The 27,911-nt window shown below is 37.3% G+C and overlaps 1 protein-coding gene across 3 annotated transcripts; it reads right to left on the reverse strand.

Annotated features, from left to right (window-relative positions):
- LOC104247944 (acyl-CoA-binding domain-containing protein 4-like) lies at nucleotides 1-27,682 on the reverse strand. Of its 3 annotated transcripts, XM_009804108.2 has the most exons (18): nucleotides 27,275-27,677; nucleotides 18,535-18,605; nucleotides 15,137-15,200; nucleotides 14,973-15,044; nucleotides 14,668-14,862; nucleotides 14,517-14,594; nucleotides 14,036-14,137; nucleotides 13,800-13,869; nucleotides 12,031-12,092; nucleotides 11,306-11,445; nucleotides 10,830-10,956; nucleotides 10,621-10,735; nucleotides 5,862-5,950; nucleotides 4,888-4,971; nucleotides 4,552-4,737; nucleotides 2,478-2,633; nucleotides 1,330-1,389; nucleotides 1-567 (listed from the first exon to the last, which is right to left on the reverse strand). In XM_009804108.2, exons 1-18 carry the CDS (start codon nucleotides 27,428-27,430, stop codon nucleotides 385-387), a joined length of 2,010 nt encoding a protein of 669 aa, XP_009802410.1. In that variant the 5' UTR covers nucleotides 27,431-27,677; the 3' UTR covers nucleotides 1-384. The 3 variants fall into 3 exon arrangements, with proteins under 3 accessions (XP_009802410.1, XP_070016843.1, XP_009802413.1); XM_070160742.1 differs by lacking the exons at nucleotides 18,535-18,605; nucleotides 27,275-27,677 and adding an exon at nucleotides 15,414-15,603; XM_009804111.2 differs by lacking the exons at nucleotides 1-567; nucleotides 1,330-1,389; nucleotides 2,478-2,633 and adding an exon at nucleotides 2,891-4,385 and having other exon boundaries at nucleotides 27,275-27,682.
- Nucleotides 27,683-27,911: the final 229 nt, after the last annotated feature.

Consider the following 27,911-nt stretch of genomic DNA (forward strand, 5'->3'; position numbering starts at 1 on the left):
TTTACGTGTATCCTTTTCTGCCTTGACTCGGCTTGTATAATGTTGAAATACCACAATATCAATTACATTAAAGAGGTTAAGCATTACAGCCAAACGGTATTCCAACCACCAGTAAAAAAAACTTCCTATACTTTCGCATCCAAAACTTCTATCTTCTGGAAGTGGAGGTTCTGTCGAAACTCTCAATAGAAAATTATCCGGCACTAACTGTTCTTGGTAATTATACAACAAAAATCCCACCAGCCATCACACACTATATCCCGCTCCACCTAAAAGTATTCTGATACTGTATCTTATTCTATCTGTGGAAGAACTTATAATAACAAATATTTGATTAAAAGAATAACCAATAAATATCGGTGTGTGCTACGCGTCGAAGTTTTCTCATGCATCATCTCGTTGACTAGGAGGAGGAGGAGCAAGCCATCCCCACACTCCACCAGAGCTCTGCCTTTGCTTTGCGCTCAAGGCTTGCTCAGAAGCAGCCTTTTGTAGTCTCAGGAGCTCAAGTTCTTTTTGTAATGTTTCCATTCCTTGTAGCTTTTGTCTTAGCTCCGCAACATCAACCTGTCAAACGAGGTTATAATTAATGTACTACCTCCACTTCAGCAAATTAAGATAAATCAGGCCTTTCTCTTGAAAACTTTGCTCTTCTCAGTGCGTTGTAGCTATAGTTTGATAATAGTGAGTAGTGTCTGAGTTCAACTTTTAAAAGCTATTTGTATGTGTATGTTTGCAAGTGCATATGCGGGCAGAGATAAGTAAGAAGGGTATATTGGAACCCGCAACTTCTGTCGTGTCTTAGCTCCTGATCTGTCCAATGTATTGTAGACATGTCTCTCATCGTCACTCATTTTTGCCATCATGTCATGCAAATAATGAACCACAAACAGAAACTAAATGTGCAAATATGCTGACGGACATAATGACAACATAAACAAAAATACCTGGTCATTCTGATAAAATCTGCTGTTATTTGATGGGCTGGAACCAGTCCAAAAAAATAACTAACACATACACGATTAATCCTTTTTTTTTTTTGGTTGAGAAAACACATATACATGTTTAATCAAAAAAAGAAGCTGGGTTTAAATAGAAATGAGAGACAGGGGTGAAGTCTAGAACTGAAACTATAACCAACAAGATGTTACCAATAAAAGCATGTGAATCATTAAAGTCAAAATGTTAACCACAATTTTGGCAGGTACCATCCTAAATCCTAATTGGTTGCAGGTTCAAAGCATTTCCCCTTTCCACCAAAGCCTCCAACCAGAAATTGGTTTTCAAAGGAAAGAAAAGGAAAAAAAGAAGCAAAAGATAGTCTCTTACCTCAAGTTTGAAACAACTCGACTGTTCAGCAGCAAGTTGACCTCGTACAGATTGGAGTTCCTGCATATGCAATAGAGAAATACAAAGTTAGATGTGACGCACAGCTGTCAGAGACCTGGATCTTGCCTGGTGGCAGTCTTATCTTTTGGAAATTACTTAGGGGTCGTTTGGTAGGGTGTATAAGAATAGTGCGGAATAAGGTGTATTAGTAATGCATGTATTAGTAATGCAAACATTAGTTATGCAAATATTATTTCTTATCTATTGTTTGGTGTGGTGTATTAAAATTATAATGCATTGCATAATTTTTTTTAAAAAAACAGTTGCTTACAAAAATGCCCTCCATATTCTCTAGCTTTAAGGGACTTTAAGGACAATTTTGTCTTTAACCATGCTAATGCATGCATTAAAGCCTTGGTATTACTAATGCCATGGTTTTCTATGCATTACTTATGCATAGGATAATGCCAAGTATGGTGTATAACTAATACAAGTATTAGTTATACACAAGTTGAAAAAAGGTACCAAACAATGTATTAGTAATGCATAGAGCTAATGCTTGCATTATTTTTTCTAATACCTCCTACCAAACGACCCCTTAAAGATCTCAAATACATATGTGCAAAACTCCAAAAGATATTTCTTTTTCTCTTACTACATATTTTCACGTTATCTAAACTTGCACTTAGGTGAGCATGAGCACCAAGACCAAAATGCTGGAAAATTAGCTCAGATCTTGTTTCAGAATAAAATTGAAAATTAGTTTATGTAGACAAATGAATGCAGTAAAGAATAGGAAAGACCCATATGGAATATGATAGCATGCCCTGCAGAGAGCATTTGAACATCAAAGTATCCAAACAATAAAATCTGTTTGAAGAGAATAATAACATTAACAGTATCCAAAGGGAGCAACAAATGACAAAGTGGCCACTTAACCACAAAGCATTATCAAATCCGAAAGATACCAAAAGCATGTAGCCATTTACCGGAGATGGAAGATAAAACAGACCAGTAGTTTAAACAAAACAATGAAACACAGAACATAGGCTACAGTGCAACTCAAATTTTAAAAAGAAGCAAAAATGGGAAGGGGAAAAAAAGCACTTTGCTTTCACTTATAGTATACCTATCAATTTGAGAGTTACCTTGTAAAGGTCACTGTTGTGAGCCTCGGCATCTGTCAAGTCTTGCTTCAGCTGGAGAGTCTGCAACTTCTCTTTGCTGAGAGATGACTCTACTTCTTCCTTCTCAGCTTTGAGAGCTGCTAAAAGACATTCACTAGTTTCTTCAACTTTATTCACCTGCATGATGAAACTATGAGATGATGTCCCAAGGGAACGACAAGGAAAAAGACAAACAGAAGGATACCAGAAGAAGTATGGTCAAAGAGAACAAGTCATGACTCATGGCACTGCAAAAAAGAACTCGCATAGAAATATGACAATATAGTGGTTTGTCAGTTTAAATCATGTTCAAGTGACGGCAAATTATTGAACCCTTCAACAGCATAAAGCAATACGAAAGCAGGCTAAGCTTGTGGAGACAACAGCGATCGAAGTTTTGCACTGGCGTTCTGGCTTACCTGGCTTTTACATTTAACGAACAACAAATCCTGCATTCTTACAAATATCTCAGTTAACGCCACACATCTACATTTTCTGTTACTCAAGTAGTATATACATTTAGTGACAGTGACCTGCTATTTGAGATATCAGAAACCAATCGCTCTACTCAACTCAAATTTTAGACATTTAGGCCTATCAGCAGACATTTAGCCAATTTAGAACTGCCTCTGATGGTATAAGATGTTAGTGTGATTGAAGCGCTAGAGAGAAAAAAAGAGGGAAGTACCGTTAATCATTTCTGGAAAGCTAGGACAAGTTGGAAGATTGAAGGCCAAGAAGAAAATGGCATATTCTTATATCATAGATCCTCTGTTTCACTTAAAATCTATAACTGGAGGGTTGAGTTACAGAAATAAGGATTTTTTTTATTTTTTTTGATAACCGTGGTGTATGGTCCAGCTAGCGCACACTTCGACTAATTACACGGGATACCTGCTACCTCCCACTAGTAACAGGTACCAGTTAAGGCTTGGAGGGTGAGTTACACACGTCTGGAAAGGAACATATTTCAAACTACTGGATCCTAACGTTTTATTTTTTTTCCTTTTGGGATGCAAGAAAAGATATTTGAAATTTTCAACATAAAAAAAAAGTGAGAAAATAGGAAAAACTACAATAGGAGGACCAGACATGTTTTACAGAAGCGCTAATATGGCCCGCAAATGTAATTGCTAATTGAATAGTATATGACATGCCAAACCTTCAAGCATGTTTGTTATTTGGTTTAAATTTGCTTAGGTGATATTAACACATATACCTACACAGGTATACTATGTTTGATGCTTGTTTCGTGTGCCAGACTCAGGGACTCATCTTTGTCTCTATGCCATGTGAAATGTGTGCGCTAAAGTGGTTAAAATTGACTATGGTTAATCTTTCAAGGACTATAAATTAAAGTTGATTATATAAAAAAGACTAAATTCTTTTCATTGGGATTGACTATGTTTAATCTGCACTTAAATGACTCTGCCAGTATGAACATCCATGAATACTCTTGTTGGATATAAAGATATATGAACAAGGAATTAACAAATCAAACTCACCCATGTGCAATTAATGATGTGGATTCAATCCACCCAATAAATGCACCTCACAATAGTTAAGGAGGAGTCATAATTATAAATCTATAGCACACAATCATTTATTGCTTTCACTATTTTTAGTTTTTATACAAGATACGTTACACCTATACATAGGTGGTGTTTCGTAACAAGCAATCATCAATTTCAATGAATTCAAAGATCCTTTGTTGTCTTGTTTGAACAACATTTTTATTCTCACGAGCTTTTTTATCTCTTTCTTAGTCTATTATCAACTACTCGAAATATGCAAGGAATTTTAGAAACAAGACATACCTAGTTGGTTGAGGCATATTCTCACAGAGAAGAGAACAAAATGTGAACTTCAAATGCAGCTTTATAGATGTACCTATTTGTTTTTTTTTCCCGAGTAGATAGATTAACATACTAGTTATCTTAAAGAAAGTTGATAGCACAATTAAACTGAGATCTCAGTGTACAAGAAAAGCTAGCAAAATTCACATCACATCACCAGTCATAAATGCAAGATAATGAATTTCAAAGCATCTGAATACCGTTGGCTCGGACTCAACGTTGTCCATCACAATTTCCGTTATTTTGCCGTCTTGGCCCATTCCATACTCTGATTCCATATCTCTTGTGGCATTAGTCGCATTCTGCACTGCTGAAACACTATCTGCAGGAGTCTCAATCACTTTGGATTGAAAGGTTGACTTGTGGCTTGGTTTTAGTACGCTGACCTTAAAACAGTGATGAAAGACACCATAGAGAAATTTAATTAGCAGAAGCATAGCAAGGATAAAGAAACCAACCAACAATCACTTGCCCCAGTGGAAGGGCTGACCAAACTAGCAAAGAGAATAAATATGATTTAGCTGTGCTGGAATTACCTCATTATTATATCGCCCATTGTATCCTCCAAAAGAAACTACAATATCTTCACCATTATATGAACATAAGACCAAGCTCAAGCCCTTTAGGACAAGAAATTGTCTTAAGTTAGAAGCTAAAACACTTTGATATTTAGAGAAAAAGACAATATAGCAATCTCTTAAGCATAATTTGATATTCGGAGAAAGAAAAACGCAAAATATCAATCTCTAAGAATACTTAAGAACCCAACGTACTGTTATCTATTTGAAAAATAATTTCATGCAAACGCAGGTTCATCAAACACATTTAGGTCCCAGATGATCAGTGGCCCGGGCAATAAGGAACAATACAATAGTCTTGGCATAGTAGAAACTGAAGAGTTCCCAAACTTTCCAACATCATTTCATTGTTGTTTACTTCTTAAATGAGGAACAATAAGTTAAAACTTTTGACAACTAAAACAAATGCAGTATCAAAATTCAAATCATCTCTAACTTAGGCTTAACCTGAGATGGTAACATATTCATATCTGTCTGCATCACAATTTAGTGGTAACTAAAGATATTGCAACCGCACGGACAATCTAGATTTTGTCAAGCTTATTTCCACAGAAGTTTAATCAGGGATGAGCGTGATCAGAACTTGAATAGCTCAAGGGTACTGATGGATGCTCTTCTTCATTTTTGTCTGCTGTATTATGTCACATTGATGACATATCACAGATTCTGTAGAGTGTCGAGCACACCTCAGGAATTCAATCGTAGGACCACATTGGACAGCCAGAATAATGGGATATGGAAACAACAGAAGCAGCACGTGGCATTAGTTCAGACAGCTCAAATTTGAGTCATCCAACTAAAAATTATTTTTTAGTTGGAAAACAGAATAAGCAAAAGCTTTGTATCCAGTCCAGATACTTAAAGGGGAAAAAAAGGAAATGAAAACTGGTAGGTTGCTTGAAAAAAGAAGACGCCGCCCGGAACAGGAATACCTCAGTGGCAAGAGGAACATGTCCTTGAACAGTTGTTACAACTGACCAAGCCAAAGTAGACATGTTGAGCACAACAGTTTCAGAGACCCCTGCAACAATTGTAAGATAATAAGAACAGCATAAAGTTGTAAGAGAGACTGAAACAATAAAAATAAATTAAAAAAGCATAAACACAAGAACGATGTCAATGGTCCACAACTAAAATCATACTGAAGCAAATATAAGTGATCCACAGATATCATAATTTTTTGTCCAACTCCGGATTACTGCTTTCACTTTCTAGAAAAATTAGAATCTACAGTACGCTCCCCCCCAGATTATAAACAGAGTGACCTCAGATTTCTACTGTACTTTTGCACCGGCTATTCAGATGATTCTTCACAGAAAACCAATCATGCTAAGCACAACAAGCTTATGCATAAACCAAGAGACAAACCCACAAGTCCCCTGAACCTGTTAACTCTCACGGGTCATTTGGTAGGGTGTATATGAATAGTACTGAATAGGGTATATTAGTAATGCTGAGATTAGTAATTGTAGGATTGGTTATACTAGGATTAATTATGCTAGGATTATTTCTTATCGACTATTTGGTTTGGTGTTAAAACATACATTGCATAATTGTTTTTGAAATTGTTTGTATACAAAAATACCCTCCACATTCTTTAGCTTTGTATGTGAAAAAGGTTTTGGAAGGGCAGTTATGTCTTTATACATGCTTATCCATGTACCAAAAACCATGATATTGCTAATGTCATGGATTGCTATGTATAAGAATAGTACTGAATATACATGTATTATATTCCCTAATAATACCAAACGACCCCTCATAGTATTAAAATGCTCTAGTTCTGTACTAGATTAGAAACAGTTGACCTCATATTTCTTCTGTACTTTCACTCATTCATCTGCACCGGCTATTTAGATGATGCATCACAGAAAACAATCATGCTAAGCACAACCTGCTTATGCAAAAACCAAGAGACAAACCCACAAGTTCCTAACCTGTTAACTCTCATAGTATTACAATGCTCTAGTTCACACATCAAGAAAAGAATTTGTACATGCAACTCAAAACCTTAAGGCAGGGGATAGAGTAAAAAGAGACATTTGCAAATCAATTTGGAAAACCCTTACAAAGCTGATATGGGAAGCTATCGTGTCAACATCATCTCGCACATGTAACTCAGTTCTAGGGTTTATATACTAGTTGATTGTTTTTTGCTCTGCTTTGGCTTTTTAAAAGGCTTAGTATGCTAAAGAGTCAGCTAGAGTAGAGAGAGTAAGCTCAACAAACTCAAGAGTGGACAGGAGAAGAGTGACTAAGCTCAACAAGCTAAAGTGGGGGCTGGAACAAAGAAAATGGACTCAGAATGCTGAGATACGAACCTAGAACAAAGTTAGCGGCTCAATGAGTTGAGTTAAGATAGCGAAGCCCGGAGAGATGGGAATAAGCGAAGACAATATACAATTGAACCAGAAGTAGAGATAAACAGTTGTAAGCACCGAATTAACAGTGAGAACAGAATCAACAGATGACCGAGATTTGGCTGATATGACATATTAAATGATGTAAGCCGCCTTATCTGAAAGATTAACCCAAGCTTAAACACTTAGAAAGAAGACACATTTATTTATTTATTATAGGTTCGCAAGACGTCCTTACACAGGGGCTGACACTCTCTTTCTTGGATCAAATACCTATAAATATTTTGTCGGGCTAGTGGAGGTAAGACTCAAACCTAGAACCTCACAAGTTTTTAGGTGAAGTGGTTCACACCATTGAATATAGTATCAGAGTTCCTGGGTCAAGTTCAATAAACCCATCAACAATTGAGGCAATTCACACAGTTCAAAATGTAAAAGAACACGAGCTTACAACGCAGCAATGTATCAGCGTAAACCCTTTAGAAAGGCCCTAACATAACCAATATGTAAAATGTTGTAGATCTCTAACATATCTTCTACAAGACATTTTCTAACTTGAGAACTACCTTATCAAAAGAGGTTGTACATAACCTTTCCTTTTTTGGGGAAAGATGTGGATAACAAGTTGAGAGATAAATAAACACTATTTTACCATGAAAAGTTAACCAACCATTCGAACTATCGAATGGCCTTTCCCAATTGTTCAGGGGCACATAGGGACACTTCTCATGCACCAACAACATTGACTCCAAGATTCTAGGAAGTAACAAGATGATACAGTCAACCCTCTCTATAACAGCCTCGTTTGTTACGATATTTGGCTTTTACAGTGAACGGTTGTTACACACATATAACAGCATTTGACGTTAAAATAATTTTTTGGTTGTTATAGATAAAAATTATTCAAAAATCAATTATTTTTTCTTTTTTAATGTTACATATAAAAGATAAGAAAACTATTCAAATTTAAATCTCAAAAGATATGCATATTTCACTAGTTAAATATTGAAGAAAGCAAATACATTTTTAATAAATTCATAACTAAACCTATACATATTTAAACTCTAAAGCAAACATTTTAAAGCTACCTAGAAAAATAAATTCTTTCAAGATTGATGGAAGAACTTTGTAATTGTAGCTTGTTTCGTAGATTTCATTCTCTTACTAATTTAACGCTTGAATTGGCGAAGGTTCGTGTCCAAATTTCAGCAAAAAGGTATCCAATAGCTTTCCCTTTAAGACAATCTAAGAGCTTAACAGTTAAATTTTCTATCTAAATATTTTTTGGAATTTGTCAAATAGAAAAGATATCATGTGTAAATCTTCAAATCTTATATATTATGCAAGATAGAAACTTGTTATACTGGGTATGTAGTTGTTGTTGTTGTTGTTGTTGTTATATAAACTTGTTTAATGGAATAGATTGTGTGCATATTTTTAGAATTATTAGTAATTTTAAAGATTCTATATGGTTGTTATAGAGGGGTAATAATTTTTTAGCGTTTTGCTATAAATATGGCTATTGTTGTTATAGGTAAAAAGTTGTTATAGAGAGGTAAAATATAACTTAAAAATTGGTTATGAGAAAAACTTGGCTTTTATAGTGAATGGATGTTATATAGGGATATTGTTATAGTGAGGTCTGACTCAGTGTTTTGGATAGCGTGCGGCGACAAATAGCAACGAGGGCCCGCTTCACTGAGGCGAGAGGCGCGCAGCGAAGGGCTCGCCTTTTTGATGTGAAGCGACAATTTATACAAAAACATAAAATATTATATACATATAACTAAAAATTCAATAACAATAATATATTAATAAATATATCGTTCAAAAATTAAAGACTCAATAGATAGCCATCGACTCATAGTAGACTATAAGTCAACAGTTGAAAAAAGTCAAACAAAACGGGGCCTGGAAAAAACAGAGTGTTTGTTAAGAGAAGCAGCAGCCTCTGTTATTTTGCCATAACAGGGCCTCGAAACAGCCTCTGTTATTTTGCCAAAACAGAGCCAAAAAAAATTAAGAGAAGAAGAAAGAGGAAGGAAGGAGCCTCTGTATTTTGCTCGAAAAATAGAGCACAAAAACAGACCTCTGTTTCTGTTCTTTTCGACAAAAAACAGAGGACAAAAAATAGAAAGAAGAAGAGAAGAAGAAGGAGAAAGAAGAAAGAAGAAGAAGAAAGAAAGGATACTCAGAGAAGCATACCTGGTCTTTCAATGGCAGAAACTTGATGAAGAAGAAGATGGCACTTGGCAGAAACCTCAAGCTTTCAGATGAAGAAGACGATGGCACAGTAAATGCGAGCCCTAATCGGCTAATCGCGAGTTCAGATGAAGCTCTGTTGTTTTGTTCGAAGTTGAAGAAGCTCTGTTGTCAAGCCCTAATCGCAACCCTTTTTGTTTAATCTTTGCCCTTTTTCTTTTTTGTTATTTTAAAAAGCGACGCTAAACTCGCTTCTCGCGACACTGTCGCCTCTTGCCACACAGGCAAAGGCGAACGCTATTTTGAAACGCAACGCAAAAGAGGGAATGTAGCGACACTGCCTCGCATCGCATCGCCTCACGCTATTAGCGCTGAGGCGAGCGCTATTTATAACACTGGTCTGACTGTATAAAACTAATCCCTCTAGCCAAAAAAATTTAACTACTCCCTCTTTCATTTTGTATGATGGTATTGCACGAAGTTTAAGTAATAAAGACTTTTGACACATACCAAAAGTACCCGTAGAACTTGTGGTCTTAAACATGTCATGTGATTGCTATGACTACAAGAGCATGTCATCAAGGGTAAAAATAAAAAGTTAAAGAGTTTCCACGTACAAAAATGTGTCATTCTTTTCGGAACCAACCAAAAGGAAAGAGTATCAGATCAAATGGAATAGAGGGAATAATTGAAAGCTACTTCCTCTGTCCCAATTTAAGTATCATACTTTCTTCTTTAGTCTGTCCCAGAAAGAATGTCATACTTATTTAAAAGTAATTTAACTTAAATTTCTCATTTTACCCTTAATGAAATGATTTATAGCCACACAAATATCTATAACTTGTTTTAGACCACAAGTTTCAAAAGTCTTCTTTTTTCTCTGCCTCAGTCAAACACTGCTACATAAATTGGGACAGAAGGAGTACTATCTTACTCGCATGATCTGTTATGGACTAGAAATTGCTCAGACAACGAGATCGTCATCATATCTTATTCAAATTTCATATATTTAAAATTGTAGATTCTGCCAAGAACCCTCGATGAAGGAAAAAGGCACTAAAAATCCTAGCATAAACAACAGTTGGAACTATTATGAACGCCATAGCTATTCTTAAAGTACAAAGCATACCGCTCTTGTTGTTGCCTCCCCCAACAATAAACCAATTCTCTCCAACAGCTACACCAGCATGGCCGGCACGTGGACTTGGTATTTCACCCTGTTGAGTAGGCCTTGACCACTCCATCTGTAAAAGTTAAATTAAATAACAGTTACCAATAACAAATAATATTCTAATTTGAGCAGTTCTCTATCTTTTGGAACCGAAAATATTATCTCACAGTTTGCAGGTCAAGAACATGCAGATCATTGAAGCAAGCAGTGTGTGAGCCCCCACCAAAAACTAGAAGGTAGCGCTCTGCATGTATAGTGGCAGCATGATCTGACCTTGGAGAAGGAGGCATTCCCCTAAGAAGATAATAAGGTCAAGGAAAGTGGATATTACCAACTTATAAGAGTAAACTGCTTAAGCAACCAGTAAAGGCATATACCAAATGATGATGGTTTTTTAACGAAAGATAAAAAGATACATGGGCAAAATCTTTGTAAATGTTCACACTATTAGCATCAGTAGATTTTTGAAAATGTATACAGGCAATAAGACATGCAAGCTAACTAGATGAGGATTTCTTTTGCCAAACAAGAGAAAACTCCTAAAGTAGACAGATGGTAACTGACTTCTATGTCCTTCAAAAAGACAAGCAAGAAAATCTGAAGAAAAAATAGCGTGCTTAAAGACTTCCTGGAAGCATCTTACAGCGTGTCCACTTCATCCCAGGCCATGGTTTCTAAGTTTAGAATGTGTAGATCATTCAGGAGAGATCGATTTGCATCTTGTCCACCAAATATTACTAAGCTTGTTCCTACAAGGGTTACTGAATGTCCTCCACGGGAAACCTGCAAAAGCAAAAGCAGAAGTTAATCAACTCATCAAACAAGAATAATTAGTTTGTTTGTTTCATTCGTTTAGACTAATAGCCTGTTTGGCCAAGCTTCTAAAATCAGCTTTATTTTGAAAAGTGTTTTTTTCTAAAAGTGCTCAGAAAAGTACTTTTGGCGAAAAGTTGTTTGTGTTTGGCTAATCAATTTAAAAAGTACTTTTGAGCAGCAATTAGTGTTGGCCAAGATTTTAGAAACTACTTCTAAGTATATTTTTCTCAAAAGTGCTTTTCAAAAAAGTGCTTTTGGAGAGAAGCTACTCTTTTCTGCTTCTCAAAAGCTACTACTGTTTCTACTCAAAAGCACTTTTTTTCTTTCTAGAAGCTTGGCCAAAGACCTGACTTTGGAAAAAAAAAGAGTGCTTTTGGCCTTGGAGAAGTTTGGCTAAACAGGCTATAAGACATGAAACAGATGGATAGAAAGAATACAACATTTAAGTCAGGAAACATCCAACCCCAGAAATCATCAAATCAGAAGCAGGGACGCCAAGAATATTTGAAGCCACTAAAAGGTAAAACAGCATTATGGGATAAACAAATATACCGGTGTCTTTCCATATGTCTTCAAGGTCGACCAAGTATGCATTTGCAGATCAAACACCATCACTGGCAAACAAATGGCACATAGCATTAAGCAAAAAAAAAAAAATCAAGTAAATAAGGTTCTATGTAATGACTCGAATCCTATGAAGATACTCTTTAAGTTAGGTGACCAAAACAGGTCGGTAGTTTGTCTCACTTAGGCAAAGCCTTTAGTGCAGACACAGATGTGCTAAGGCATGTGCCTCATTACCCATGAGCTCTGTCTGGAAAATAATGACACTAAACAATAATGTCTCACTTTATTGTAGTGTCTGAATTCCTTCTTCCTTTTTGTGATAATTTGTAGTTTTTTCAATTCCTTTGTTCATACAACTATTATTTTCTTAAGTGTATATTTTCCTTTATCAGTGTGAATTTGTAGTTATCATTCTTGAATTCCTTCCATATATGGGTTTTGCTACCTACTACATGAAGGTAGCAGGTTAGCATTGTACCCATTATTTATTTCACGAAAGTGCCCCTTAACCCAATTAAAATTAGAGACTTTTAAGGACTTTTCAATCTTTTAGTTTTCCGTAGAAAATTCGTGCCTGAAGCACTCTGCATTCTCTCTATGAATCTTTTCTTCATTTTCAATTTTCTCAACCTTCCATCTCCGGGCATACTTCTCAATTTCAAAAATTCAAAGTTCTTTATAGGATCTTTTCTCTATGCTACCTTGACCAATACGAACTTAGTGTTCATCTTCTGGTTACATTCAATTTTTCGTTTTTGAAGTAATAAATTATTCCATGAACTGTTTCAAACAGAAAAGAACATAAGATATTGATGTCGCACCATGTAGATTCAAAAAGATTAGAATATGACATTGAAAATGCCTTTGGTTTCCTCTGCTATTTTGATTATTATATTTAAAAACTTGTACTTTTGATGGTTCTAAAAAAGGGTAATACAGGTTCTTAACAGTATTTTCATGGATCCCATAATAGGGGTTTTAAGAAACATTTCTCGACATCAGAATTTGGGGTAGAGCCTCTAGAGCAAAACGGTGGAGGAAATGGCAGATGGGTGTAGGAGAATGTAGAGATGGAAATTGGGGATTTAAATAAAAGACTGAAAAGCCCTTAAAAGTCTCTATTTTAATTAGGTGGCAAGGGGCATTTTGGTGAAAAAGTTGGTATAATGCTAACCTACTACCTTCATGTAGTAGGTTAGCAAAACCACATGTGTATATATGTAGAGAGCGAATTTTTTCTGTTGTTTGTGTCTTTATTCGTTAAACTTAAAGCTCGTGCTTTATTTTCTCTTTGTGCGTCTTTATTCATTAAAGCTCATGCTTTATTTTCTCTTTGTATTTAAAGCCCAATAAACAAGGCCAGAAGTTCTCTAGGTCATGGAATAGTACTTTGCAGATATTCATGGAACATAAATGAGACCAGAGCGTCTTGCGATCTTCATACGTGCATGTATGTCACCCAGTACCTTGCAATATGCATGACTGGATAATATTGGTAGTCATAGGCCCAAAGCTGGTCAAAGCATTCTAATGAGCCAAAAGTACATCTTCAAATGGTTCAAAAGTAAACCCCAAATCTTCTAATGATTATCATGAAGCCAAGAAGAGTAATTTCATCTCTTTCTTCTTTTCTTCTGGGAAAAGAAACTTCCATTTTCAGGTGTAATGACTTGGAGTAACTACACCTGAATCATCTCTAGGCTGCTCTTATACAAAGAAAAAATTGGAATCCAATTTAAGTGACAAGAACAAACCTTGCACACTTTCAGAAGGATTTCTCATATGTCCACCAATTGATATGAGCTTAGTTCCTTCCCATGGTACCTAGAGAGAGAGAGAGAGAGAGAGAGAGAGAACAGAGGATAACTAATATGAGCAAAGAGAAACCTCAATGCTTATGTGGGTTGAATCCCCATGTAAATACCAGGCAGAAGTTGGCGTAGCTACCACAATAATTTGATTATTACAAAAACCATATTTCAATACTAACCAGGGTGTGACCAGCCAAAGGAGCTACTGGTACGGGAGAAGCCTCACCACCAGCTGCTTTAACTTCAACTCTAGACCATGTCCAACTCTTCAAGTCCAAAGCCTGCATTGACCCCCAATCCATAAAAGTTGAATGTCCAGCAACCAAAGGAGGAGAAAAACTACAATGGAAGAATACCTACTCTTTAGGATTGGGAAAAAGAAAATCTAATGAGGCAATAACATAAAAAAGTTGAAAAGAATGAGACTAAGAATGAAAAAATCTGCAGTAACTAGTGTTAACCAGCTTCCCAGGACAAGCATGGTAAAGAATCATCAGAGTTGAAAATCTTATGATCTGTGATAAGTATAAAAGACTTCAACAACTATATATATATATATATAGATATATATAGATATATATAGATATATATATATATATAGATATATAGATATATAGATATATAGATATCAATTACAGCTTGCTTAGATAGTTTTCATACCTGGAGATCGCTAAGGTAACGCCCATTGTAGTTGCCCCCGAATATATACATCTTATCATCAATAACAGCAGCTCCATGCTGTGAAAGAAGATGGAGATTGGTTGAGAGTATGAGTAAAAGCAACAACAAATAAGAGATGCAAAACAAATACCTCATATCGAGCTTTCAGTCGTGGAGTAGATACTGGAGGTGAAACCCATTGATCATATACACTAACTGCACCAAAACTTTCTGATACAGCATCTTTATCCCAAGCATCTGACAAGTTGCCATTTTCAATAGGAATAGTTTTTGTCTCAGGAAAAGTATTTCCGTTTTCAATAATTGACTCAGCTTTTGGATTATGCTGAACGAAAGGAGAAAATGGGAAGTTAAAGGAAAAGATGAAAGCTCAGATTAGGGAAAAAGAAAGAGAGAAAAGAATTAAAGAATCATACAAAGGAAAGGGAAACTCACATTCATATCTCCGTCAATTACAGGCTCTGAAACAAAATTTGAGGCCCTGGAATACCAACCTGGATCTTCTTCCTATTCATGTTCCATAATAAATAAAAGTTGTTTAATTTTTTCATTCATACCGCGAAAATTATCAAGATAGGCAGGGTTAGCTCTGCACAGACCTCTAATATTTTTACGAAGAGACGCATTGCCTCAGTGGAAGCCATGTTACCAAGTCCATTCCAGCTACAAATATAGGACCACCTTTTAGAATACAAATTCAGCCCACAATAATGCATATGGAATATTAACAGCTGTGAGTAGGATTTTTTTTTTTGGCTGTGGCACTGGGATGTCCTGTTTTCTTTTCTTCTCTTCTCCTCTTTTTCTTCTTTTTATTCTTTTATCTTTTTATTGCTGGCTCTGGGATACCTGTTTAATAATGAAATAATGAATTACCTTTTGGGCTAGGACTGACTATCATGATGAATCTTGATTATTAATATTCCAATTTCATAATCCCATTAATCAATCTTTTCCCCTGCTTGTTATCTCGTCTCTAAATTTGACATATAGGCGACCTGTTCAACACCAAACAGGTCAATAAATATTCAAGGAAAAAGAGCTAAAGATGCCCCTATCGTTTGGTAAATGGTTTACTATGGAGCTCCGTCCACCTATTGGTCCGAAAATACATACAACGTTATCTTCTGGTCTAAAATTACCCCCGCGACTAACGGCAGAATTTGTGGACCCCACTTTTAATGTGTTGGCATCACATAATTGGGTCACGTGGCTTAGTGGGTCAGACAATACATATGGGTATAATATACCCGCCCCATTATCCGACCCGCCCCAATTATTTTATAACTTGAAAATCTTGCATCTTCACCGCCCTATTTTCAGCCATAACCACAGGATTCCGAAGCAATCCATCTTTTCCGGCTACCTCTGAAATTTCCGAAAAACTTTGCCCTCATTTACAACACCACCTCTCCTTGTTCACTTCCTCAAAGTCTCAAACCTAGAATTTATCAAAACATCTTCACTGCAAAATTAACACCATCTCTCCTTGTTCACTTCCTCAAAGTTTCAATCCTAGAACAATTTACCAAAAAACTTTTAATACCAAAATTAATTTTTTTTGACTGGCCTGTTTAGGGAATGAAAAAGTACAGAAACCTCCTATAAAAATAATTTTGGTAGCTCACATATGGAATAAATAATTAGAAGTCTTAGAGTAATTTAAGACTGAAACATCAAGAATTTGAATAAAATATGTGAAGTGTCTAATACCAGTCTATCACCTGTAACCATCTTGAGATTCTAATTGTTCATCTTAAATGGTTAAGTACTTCTTTTTCATCTCAATGGCTGTTATATCTGGAAGGCAGAAACAAACAATTTCAGCTATTACACGACGACCCAAGAGAACAGAGATACATCCAACAATAAGAAGATACATTAAGACCCGGTTTGGATCCTACACTGTTAAGGAAAAGAATGTGAAAAGAAAGGAATATATAGTTTTAATAATGGTAAGGTAATTTTATTAATAAGAAAGTATCAAGAACATACGCTATAGCATGAAAATAAAGGAGTACATAAATTTTTGGAACAAGATTTCCTGATTCTGATTGGATCATTTGGGGAGAAGGAAAAAAATGGAGAAATGTGCAGATATCCTCGAAGAAGAACGGGAAAAAAGAAGAAAAAGAAAAAAGAGGGCTCGGGTTATAATAGAGTTGGGGCGGGTCAAATAATGAGGCGGGTAAATCTGAATATAAGGAATAAAAATAAGGAGCCACGTGGCCCAATTACGTGATGCCAACACATTAAAAGTGGGGGCCACAAATTCTGCCGTTAGTTGCGGGGGTAATTTTAGACCAGAAGATAACATTGTATGTATTTTCGGACCAATAGGTGGACGGAGCTCGATAGTAAACCTTTTACCAAACGATAGGGATATTGTTAGCCCTTTTCCGAATATTCAATTATATTACTTATCATCAGTTGTTATCTGTTTCAGAAGCCAATTGACGCATAATATGCCATTAGTTATGACCCCACAATTGTTCAATGCGAATGAGACTGCAAATGTTTTCCTATTACAACGACCAAGGTTCTTCTCGCCTATGGCACCACTATTTGCCTTAGACAACTGATTGTCGTCAACCGCTTGTCTTCAGGTGTTGTCAAAAGTGAAAAGCTGTAAAAAGCGCTTTAAGTCTATTGGGCTTTAAGCGCAAAAAGCACATAAAAGTACTAGCTTTAGTAAGAAAAGGCGCAATGACGGTAAAAAACAAAAATATGTATGTAATTCAAGAACAAAATAATAAAACAAAATAACAAATTCATTCATAATGTTTTCCTGCCTCTTTGCCCTTCCAGAGGTAGGGGTAAGGCTGCGTACATCTTACCTTCCCTAGACCCCACTTGTGGGAAACTACTGGGCTTGTTGTTGTTGTTGTTGTTATTCATAATGTTTTCCTTTACAGCTAATACACTTATTTTCTAATTATATTTGTTGTTTATTCCCGCTTGATTCACAATAAAACTCATGGGCAATGAGGCGCATGTCTTAGTTTCTTGCCTTACACTGAAGTGCAACCTCCTTGAGCTTCTTTGGGCTTCAGGGCTTAAAAGCGCCTTAAATGAGCCTTTGACAACACTGATGTCTTCCCATCCCTGGCTGTTGCTAACTGTTATAACACTCCTTCGATTATAAACTAATGAAATTGTTAGCCTGTAGCAATGACTCTACTTAAAGCTCTGCTGCTGGAGACCTTCTGATGTCGCAGCACAAATGAGAGAAGGGAAAACAAAGGGGGAAATGAGAATGAGAAGAAACAGAAGCAAGAAAGAAAGAAGATTTGAGAGAGAACAAAGAGAAAGAGCAAATGAGATAAAGAAAAGCTAGGAAGAGGGAGAGAGAGAGAAAGAGGAGAGAAATAGAGAATGGGAGAGAGGAGAGGCTGAGAGGGGGAAAGAAGGAGAATGGAGGAGGAAGAAGGGGCCTGTAATACCAAATGAATTAATTAACTATTTATGGAAAAACGTCTAGAATTACTTATTTATGAATAAGACTCTTGTGTGTTTTTTTGAGAAACTTATAAGAAGGAAAAAGAACTAGTATCTACTTTCTCAACATAATACAGAACAGTCCTATTCATAAATAAGTAGCTCTAAACGGTTTCCTTTTAAATTTTCAATAAGTATCTCTAAGCAGTTAGTATTCATAGAACAATTAACACTCTATTCTAACTTAAAGATAAAGACTACTGCAAACTACTAGGTAGACATTATCAGTTACTAATAGACAACTTTATTTTCAACTAACCAGAGTAGAAATAAATAAAATTCAATGTTATTTTGGGTGCTATCTTGTTTTTAAGCTACATCAACTTCAGTTAGGCAATGGAATGTATGTCTAAACTAATTTTATGCAGACATAAGAGAATTTAGCACAAATATGTTTATCATGTAATGAAAAAGGTAAAAGAAAAACTTCCTCGAATAAAGTAGATGATGAAAATCAAGATTAGATAATATTCGAATGATAGAGCTCATTAAAAGAAACCTTGTCCATTTGCTTTGTTCTACTGGACTCCAACTTCTAGGCTTAGGAATCTTACAAGGTCCTACAATTGCCTGCACCAATTAGACACAACAAGAATATCAATAGTCATACTATGTGCCAGATCCTTTGGAATTCAGCAAACAATTATAGAGTGCATAAACAAGAGAAAGAAAAATCATTTCTTTTTATAAGGTAAATAATTTTATTAGTATTGGGAGAGAAAGACTCTCGTATACAAGAGGCATACCAAAAAGTAGAGAAATTACAAAAGAACATGATTCTTATGGAACGACACCCAATCATCTATATAGATAGGAATCTTATGGGTGCACCAAAAAACAATCACAGACAAAAGGCTATTCCTTAAATGTACAAAATCATATTCAATCTCCTCAAACACTCCTATTTCTCTCATTCCATACGACCCACATAAGAGCTAGCAAAGTAACCTCCCAAGCCGTTTGCTTCATCTCCTTCGTCTAACAGTCCAGCTATGCAACACATATTTTGACAGTGCCTTGCATCACCCACTATATACCAAACCACCAATTCAAGATCACCCTCCACCGACCTGACGCCACCCTACAATGACCAAAAGATGATCAACTTCTTCACCCGAACATTTGCACATATAACACCAACTAAAATAAGTAATATTTCTCTTTGGATTACCAGCCGTCATAATCGCTCACCTCACTGCCAACCATGCAAAAAAATATACTTTCTTGGGCACCCTTGGTATCCAAATCGATAAATGTGGAAAATTTGTCTCCTCTCTCACCAGCAAACTTTGAAAAAAGATTTGACTGTAAGAAAAATCAGTCTATTCTCTACCCTCCATTTTCTAAACTTAGTAGTCTTAAGCCTTACACCCAATAGCACAACTGAAGAGAATGAACCATGCTAAAACTTACTCTCTTTTTTTTTTTGGCTAATGAAAGGAACTTGAATTATAAACGGGAACTAAAAACTTATGTTTCTTAAAAATGATACAACAACAACATATGCCATCAACCCTCTAACACCACCCCCCCCCCCCCAAAAAAAAAAAAGGGAAAAAGAATCATAGTGCATTTGACTCCACAAAATAATGGAACTTTAAGTTGTTTCTAATCAATTCAACTTGCAGGTGTTAAGCATATAGCTCGGCGAGATAGTACCCTGGGCCTAATTCAACATCATAAGTTAGCTCATGAGGTGAGTACTGCCAAAGACTGTATAAGGAGACAACAACTCGTTCTCTATATTAATGAGGGATATTTAACCCCCCTCCCCCCACCCCCGCATATCAGCCCAGGACATTTGGAGTGTGGACAACATATCATAGGGGGGGTCCAATATTGAGTAAACTAATAATACACGATTCTAGCTCTGTATTGGGTAACCATCTCACTAAAAGCTTAAATTGTTAGAAGAAGCACATTTTTATTTACTTAATTATGTCCTAGACGCCTTGTCTTAAACTACTCTATGGATCCGTTTGCACGATATTTGATCTTATAGATCCATCGACAACCTATTGCCTTCTTACTTTTTGGTAGTGGCAATAGCGTCCATGTGCAACTTGTCTCTAAATTTTTTGCTTGTATAGCTTGCATCCACCTTTCATCTTTCATGGCTTCAAACTAATTTCTAGGCACAATTGAAACTGGTACACAAGAATGTCTTGTGTGCTGAAGAGAAACGTTCATAACTAAAGTGGTTTGAGAATGGGCTTTACCTAAAGAAGCTATACACTAGTATTTCGAAGATGAATTTTTCTTTTTTTCTTTTTTGAATAAGTAATCAAAGATTTATATATACTTGCTCTAAGCCAGTGCCCAATAACATAATTACAAAAAGTGCAGTTCCTCTATCATATCTAGAAATCCAACTTCATCATGTACAATAAGCAGGTTGCACCAAAAATCGAGCAAACAAATACATCATTGTTCAAGGCTATCTATGTTTCTCTTGTTGCCATATAAAAATCTGCTATTTCTTTCAAGCCAAATAGTCCACCAAATGGCTTGGGGAATGGTATTCCAAGTCTGTTGTGATCTCTTGCGCAATCCCTTTTTTTCCAGCATTGCAATCGCTCAAAAATGAATTTTGGCATGGTCCAAGACATGCCAAGTATTGCCAAAACATGTTCAATGGTTGATTGTTAACTCTATAATGCGAGAAGAGGTGGCCAATGAGTCAGACAAACTTCCCCAGCCATGATCCAAGAGAAGCAAGAGACTTTCAAAGGAGCCTTGCTAAGCCAAAAAATTTTCCAAGGCGAATAATCCCCATTGTTGCTTGATTCCAACGAATCAACTTTTGACTGTAAAGAGACCTTTGGAAATATCCCTCCCATTTGACAAAATCTATTTTATTGTGATCCAAGGCTATGGTGTCGCTGAAGCAAAAGACATAAACTTTCCATTTCCCAATCATTTAAGTTCCTTCAAGGAAAGAGATTCCAGCCTTGCATTGAATAAATTCAGCAACTACCCCATTGTGCGGGAAGAAATATTGTATTGATCTTTAAGAGGAGTGTCGCCCATCCATGCATCTTTCCAGAGCCTTATTTTCCTTCCATTTCCAAGAATGAAGCCCATATCTGCCTCAAAGTTATTCCAACCTCCTCTAATATGCTTTCAAATTCCAGTGCCACGAGGTGTTGTGGATGCTTTGGTGAGTCATTGATTCTCAAGAGAGAATTTTTCCACCAAGGTTCTCCTCCAAAGTGCATTGTCTTCCTTGTTGAATCTCCGGTGCTATTTCAGTAATAAGCTTTCATTATGGTTCCTCAAGTTCTTGATTCTCAAATCCCCTATTCTTTATCTTCAGCAACTGTCTTCCTATTAACAAGAGAGGAGTGAGATTGTTTGTTGCCTTTCCAAAGAAAGTCTCTCCTCAATTTGTCCATGCGCTTCAAGACAGAGGATCGTACCTAAAAAAGAGACAGCATATAAGTAGGAATTGCACTAAGAACACTACTGATGAGAGTGATTCTGACACCTAAAGAGAGGCATTGATTTTTCCAATTTGCCAACTTTTTCTCCATCTTCTCAAGAACCTCGTTCATAACATATAAGGATTTGAATTTATCCCCGAAAGGTAAGCCCAAGTAGATAAGGATAAACATTTTGCAGTCCGCTAATATCTGGCACATTGTTGAGAGGAAACCGAGAGCTATTTGAAAAGTTTATATGTAATCCCGAGACGGCTTCAAAGAAAGATAGAATCATCCTCAAAATCATAACCTGATGTTCTTATGATGTTCTGCATTACACATGATCAAAGTATCATCCGCATATAAAATGTGAGAAATTTTGAGATTCCTTGTACATCTACAATCCGCATGAAAACCATAAATCCAGCCTTCCTGAGTTGCACTACATAACATTTTGCTAAGTCCCTATATAACTAGAATGAAAAGAGAAGGAGAAAGAGGATCTCCTTGTCTGAGGCCTCTTTGTGAGGAAAAAAAAACCATGGGGGTTATGGTTGATGAGAACGGAGAATTTTATTGTGGATAAATAAAATCTCACCCAATTAATCCATTTGCTACCGAAGCCCAATCGACTCAATAAATTCAACAAAAATTCTCAATTTACATGGTCAAACGCATTTTCAATGTCCGACGTGCAAATGATTCCCGGCTTCCTTGACTTCATCCTGGAATCCAAGCATTCATTAGCGATCAACGCAGCATTTGTAATGTTTCTATCACTGAGAAATGCCATTTGAGAGGAGCTGACAAGACTGGGCAGTGCATTTTTTGGCTTATCTACCAATGCTTTGGAGAAGATCTTACAGAAGCTACCTATCAAACTGATAGGTCTATAATCTTTTGAGTTCCTTTGCACCGATCTTCTTGGGAATAAGTGTTATGAAGAAGGAATTTAAACTTCTATCAAAGTATTCAGAGTTGTAAAAGTGATTGAGAGCATTAAACAAATCAACTTTTATAATCGTCCAACACTTTTTGAAAAATCCAGTTGAGAAACCATTGGGGCCCGATGCCTTGTCACTTTCACAACTTTTGATAATCCCATGAATTTCCTCATCCTGGAGGGGTCTTTCAAGCAACTCTTTTTCCTCGCTGGAAATGCTAGGGCGGTCGCATATTCCCAATGTGGTCTCCAAGTCTCATTCTCCCGATACAAAGCTCCATAAAACCTACGGATCTCATTTTTTTATGGCATCTTCATTTTTAGATAGGACTCCTCCAATCTTCGGGTTGTCTATATGATTGCATCTCCTGTGGGAGTTTGCCATCTTGTGGAAGAAGCAGTGTTGTTGTCCCCTTGCCTCAACACAAAACACTTAGACTTCTGTCTCTAGGAAATTTCTTCCATTTAAAAAATGTCCTCAAGCTCCAGATGTAAGTTGGCTTTTGAGAGCAAAAGATAATTCGAGAGTGGTGCTTCTTCAGCTGCTTGATCGAGTTCCATGACCTTATTCAGGATAGGAGCTTTCCTGTAATGGCCAAAACAGGACTTGTCCATTTTTTAAGCTTGAATTTCAGTAGCTTAAGCTTCGTAGCAAAAATATAATCCGGCTTGCCAAAATACTAAAAGATATCCGCCAATTTTTGTCCAATTCCTCAAAATCACAATGCTCCAACCACATATCTTCAAACTTAAAATAAGAGGCATTTCTAGACCAACGCCCGCACTCTAGGATTAGTGGTCAGTGATCCGAGACAACACATGGGAGCTTGGATTGTTTGATTGCACTAAAGAGATCATCCCACTCGAAACAATACAAGAATCTGTAAATCCTAGAGTTGAAACTATTTCTTGATCGTGTATACTTTCCCCCAAATAAAAGAGGATCTATCAAACTCAAATCTTCAATGAACTCGAAGAACTCCAGCATTCCTCTACTAAACCTAGAACAATGTTTTCTATCACATGGGAACTCAGTGATGCTAAAATCGCCACAAATCACCCAAGGGCCCTCATACAATCCCTTAGTTGCCGAGAGTTCCAACTATAAATGGACTCTGAGAACTCCAACATTCCGAAGATGGGTTTTTTCGACTGTTGGTTGCATATGATTCCTCAAATATGATGGTGCTTTCTTCTCTTGTTGTAGCCTGCTTTGTAATTTGGCTTGTACAAGTTGTTCCTCATTTTTTTAATAATCAAAGAAGTTGCAGTAGGCTTGCTTTGTGGGCCCAACCTCACTTTGTGAGAGGTATAAGCTGGTTCGAAACTCCAGGAAGTATGAGTCCACCCCTCAATCTTCCTATCACCTCAATATACCAAGCTTTTCTTGCTTCATAGCAGACTGTTCCTCACATTTGTTCCCATTAACTTCATTTTTTGGTGTGCTTGTTTCATTTTATTTTACTTTGGATTGCATATGCTCATCCACATTCTTGTGAAGATGCTCATTAGTATTATTTTTTTGTGACTCCAACTGTTGCACTTGTATATTTGTCACCAATGAAGATTCCTCTCCCTGAGAGCCTTTCTTTTTTCTGATAAGGTAAGTAATTTTACTAATAATTGATAAAATCCCATAGACAAGGCATATACCAAAAGAAAAAAATCTACATCATTTGTTCTAAATTATTCTTTTTGTGAGAGTTCCTTGATACAACTCAATGTCATGTACCTTGCCTTCCTCAAAAGGAGACTCTTCTTCATACATACTACATCTATTGATGTGAAGACTCACCTTGACTTGAGGTCATAAACACGTCATCTCTTTTGTCCTTTTGGGTCCCCAATGAATACACACATTATCACCCTCTCATCGAACATTCCTCTAATTCTAAGATGTATTTGAACGTAACAAAGACATCCAAACACCTTGAGGGGAACAGTCTTACTTTAGGTCTTATTTTAAATAACATCTCATGTTAGGTAGTAGCAAATCCAATCTTTCACGAGCATACGGACACATAACAGTTGATTTTCCTTTTTGTTAGGTTAAATTCATATAGGAGTAAGTCACACAAGCTATGTTTATGTTCGTACTAGAGAACAAAAGGCTGACATATTCACGAAAGGCAACAACAACAACAACAACAATATACCCAGTAAAATCCCACTAGTGGGGTCTGGGGAGGGTAGGATGTACGCAGACCTTACCCCTACTCTGGAAGGGTAGAGAGGCTGTTTCCGAGAGACCCTCGGCTCAACAGAAGAGATAATAATTTCAGAAAAGAAACGAAAGAAGAGATCTGTAACAACAAAAGAAGCAAGAGAAGTAATAATAATATCTTAAAATACACCAAATAAGTGAAAGGGGGTGCAATAATACAATCATATGCAAAACAACAAAATAGTGTGAATATAACATAGACCGTTACCAGACATAGGCAAAACTCTATCAGACTACCCGGTACAAAGAGGGAAAAACTATGAACTACCCCCTAGCCTACAACCCTAATGCTCGACCTCCACACGTTCCTATCAAGAGCCATGTCCTCGGAAATCTGGAGTCGCGTCATGTCTTGCCTGATCACCTCGCCCCGATTCTTCTTAGGCCGCCCTCTACCTCTTCTCGTACCTGCCAAAGCCAACCGCTCGCACCTCCTAACCGGGGAATCTATGGTTCTCCTCTGCACGTGTCCAAACCACCTAAGCCTCGCTTCCCGCATCTTGTCGTCCATGGGAGCAACGCACACCTTCTCCCTAATATCTTCATTCCTTATCTTATCCAGTTTAGTATGCCCGCACATCCATCTCAACATCCTCATCTCGGCTACTCTCATCTTCTGGATACGTGAATTCTTAATTGGCCAACACTCAGCCCCATATAACATAGTCGGCCTAACCACCGCTCTGTAGAACTTACCTTTGAGTTTCGGTGATACCCTCTTGTCACACAGGACTCCAGATGCTAACCGCCATTTCATCCACCCCACCCCAATGCGGTGCGTGACGTCCCGTCAATCTCCCTGGATAATAGACCCTAGGTACTTGAAACTTCCTCTCTTGAGGATGACTTGTGAGTCGAGCCTCACCACCCCGTCCGCTTCCCCCGACAGGCCGCTGAACTTACACTCCAGATATTCCGTTTTGGTCTTACTCAACTTGAAACCTTTAATCTCCAAAGCCTGTCTCCACACCTCCAGTCTCTCATTAACACTGCTACGCGACTCATCGATCAGAACTATATCATCAGCGAACAACATACACCATGGCACCTCCCCTTGAATATGGTGTGTCAAGGCATCCATCGCCAGAGCAAATAAGAATGGGCTAAGCACAGATCCTTGGTGTAACCCCATAATCACCGAAAAAAGCTCGGAGTCACCTCCTGCGGTCCTGACCCGAGTCTTAACTCCATCATACATATCCTTTATCGATTCAATGTATGCTACCGGCACCCCTTTCACTTCCAGGCATTGCCAAAGAACGTCCCTAGGGACCCTGTCATACGCCTTTTCTAGGTCAATAAACACCATGTGCAAATTCCTCTTCCTCTCCCTGTATTGTTCCACCAACCTCCTTATAAGGTGGATAGCTTCCGTAGTAGAACGTCCCGACATGAACCCGAACTGATTTTCAGAAATAGATATCGCCCTCCTCACCCTCCCTTCCACCACCCTCCCCCAAACTTTTATGGTATGACTTAACAACTTGATGCCCCTATAATTGTTATAATTCTGGATATCACCTTTGTTCTTAAACAATGAAATCATCAAACTACATCTCCACTCATCTGGCATCCTCTTCGTCTTGAAAATAACATTAAACAGCTCAGTCAGCCTTTCTAAGCCCGCTCTACCCACATACCTCCAAAATTCTACTGGAATCTCGTCTGGTCCTGTCGCTTTGCCCCGACTCATCTTACCCACAGCTCCCACTACCTCCTCAACCTTGATACGCCTACAGTACCCAAAGTCTCGGTAACTCTCGGAGTGTCCCAACTCCCCTAGCACGATGCTACCGCTCCCCTCTTCATTTAGAAGTTTATGAAAGTACGTCTGCCATCTATGCTTAATCTGGGAGTCTTCTGTCAATACTCTACCTTCCTCGTCTTTGATGCACCTCACTTGATCCAAGTCACGAGCCTTCCTCTCTCTCGCTTTGGCCAACCGAAATAGCTTCTTATCCCCACCTTTGCCCCCCAGCTCCTCATACATCCGATCAAACGCAGCAGTCTTAGCCTCTGTGACCGCTAATTTTGCCTCCTCTACTCCTCTGACATATTCACGAAAGGCGTTAGGTCAAAAAGTAGTTTTGGGCATATATAATGTATTTACTCCAACTGGAGGGGTACGTATTAGCATATTAGGTTAGTTATAACAGAAAATTGGTTTGTATTTTAGTTGTATTTATAATCTTATATAAATATGAAGGACATTGCCAAGGACATTGCCAAGTTTAAATCTGTTTAGATTTAAACTTCAGCTTGGTTTACTCCTTGTTGATCACGTGCATATGTACGGGAGTGCATAAATAGTACTCTATGAATTATGTAAACTATTTCGTTGGACCAGAATACATTCACGATTTGTTCTCTTCTGAAAGCTGCGAATTTACATATAATAAGAAATAGCAAATGATTTCATCAAACAATATATTTCCTATCATAACAATACAGGGAAATGAAAGTCCAGATCTACGAGAATTTCAACGGGAATAATATGCCAAAGGCGCCTTATAGATTAAGTACTCCTATCAGTTATCCCTCCTCTGCCGTAACTCAACATAAGGGAAAATCAGATCAAGCCATTTAACCAACAAAATTACAATTTAAAAAAAAAAGGAAACGGGCAAGAAGGAAAGAAGGAAAAAGGGACCTGCTGGTAAAGGGCAAAGAGGAGCAAAGCGACTTCGTTGGAGAACTTAGAGCTATTAGGGTCGGGGGGAGATCCATCAAAACCTGCATACGCAGCAGCAGCAGCATGAAATCGTTCCGGGTAAGCGAGGCCAGAGCTTCCCCTCGCCATCGCCATTCTGATTGCCGATTCCTTTTCGCTCCTCGGATCGAAATAAGTTGTCAAGAATGATTACTAATATTTGTTTGCTATATATACATTGGGGTGATTTGAATTGAATTTGGGGCGAATGAACTATATAGTATATACATGGCATCGGGGTTATAGTATATAGTATGCACTTCAATGTTGTACACTGGGCATCGGGGTTATACCCTACCTTGACGGTTGGGAATTTAGTGCATTTGCTAACCTTAGGAAAAGTAACGTGATCTTCTTTGTCCTTTTACGCGTTAGCCCTTTGTCTTGGTGTCATGAAATTGAGGTAATCCTTTTTGCTCCGAAAAGCATACCATGTTGATATATGACAAGCTACATCTTGTTGATGGAGTGGTTTGACATTGTTTTATTAGAGAGAACGGTGTACACGTAAACTTCTATACTTTAATTATGTAGTTATTTTGGTTTGATATTCAACCATTTGCAATCTTCATCAAAT

This window comes from Nicotiana sylvestris, chromosome 10, assembly GCF_000393655.2.
Source record: "Nicotiana sylvestris chromosome 10, ASM39365v2, whole genome shotgun sequence".
Taxonomy (NCBI): Eukaryota; Viridiplantae; Streptophyta; class Magnoliopsida; order Solanales; family Solanaceae; genus Nicotiana; species Nicotiana sylvestris.

What these genes read in the sequence shown, in the direction of transcription:
- LOC104247944 (XM_009804108.2), bottom strand. Translation starts at nt 27,430, where the DNA reads ATGGCGATGGCGAGGGGAAGCTCTGGCCTCGCTTACCCGGAACGATTT. An exon ending in TGGGATGAAGTGGACACGCT is followed by an intron (nt 10,957 to 11,305) that starts GTAAGATGCTTC and finishes TTATCTTCTTAG; the next exon opens with GGGAATGCCTCCTTCTCCAA. An exon ending in ACGTTGAGTCCGAGCCAACG is followed by an intron (nt 2,634 to 4,551) that starts GTATTCAGATGC and finishes TTCATCATGCAG; the next exon opens with GTGAATAAAGTTGAAGAAAC.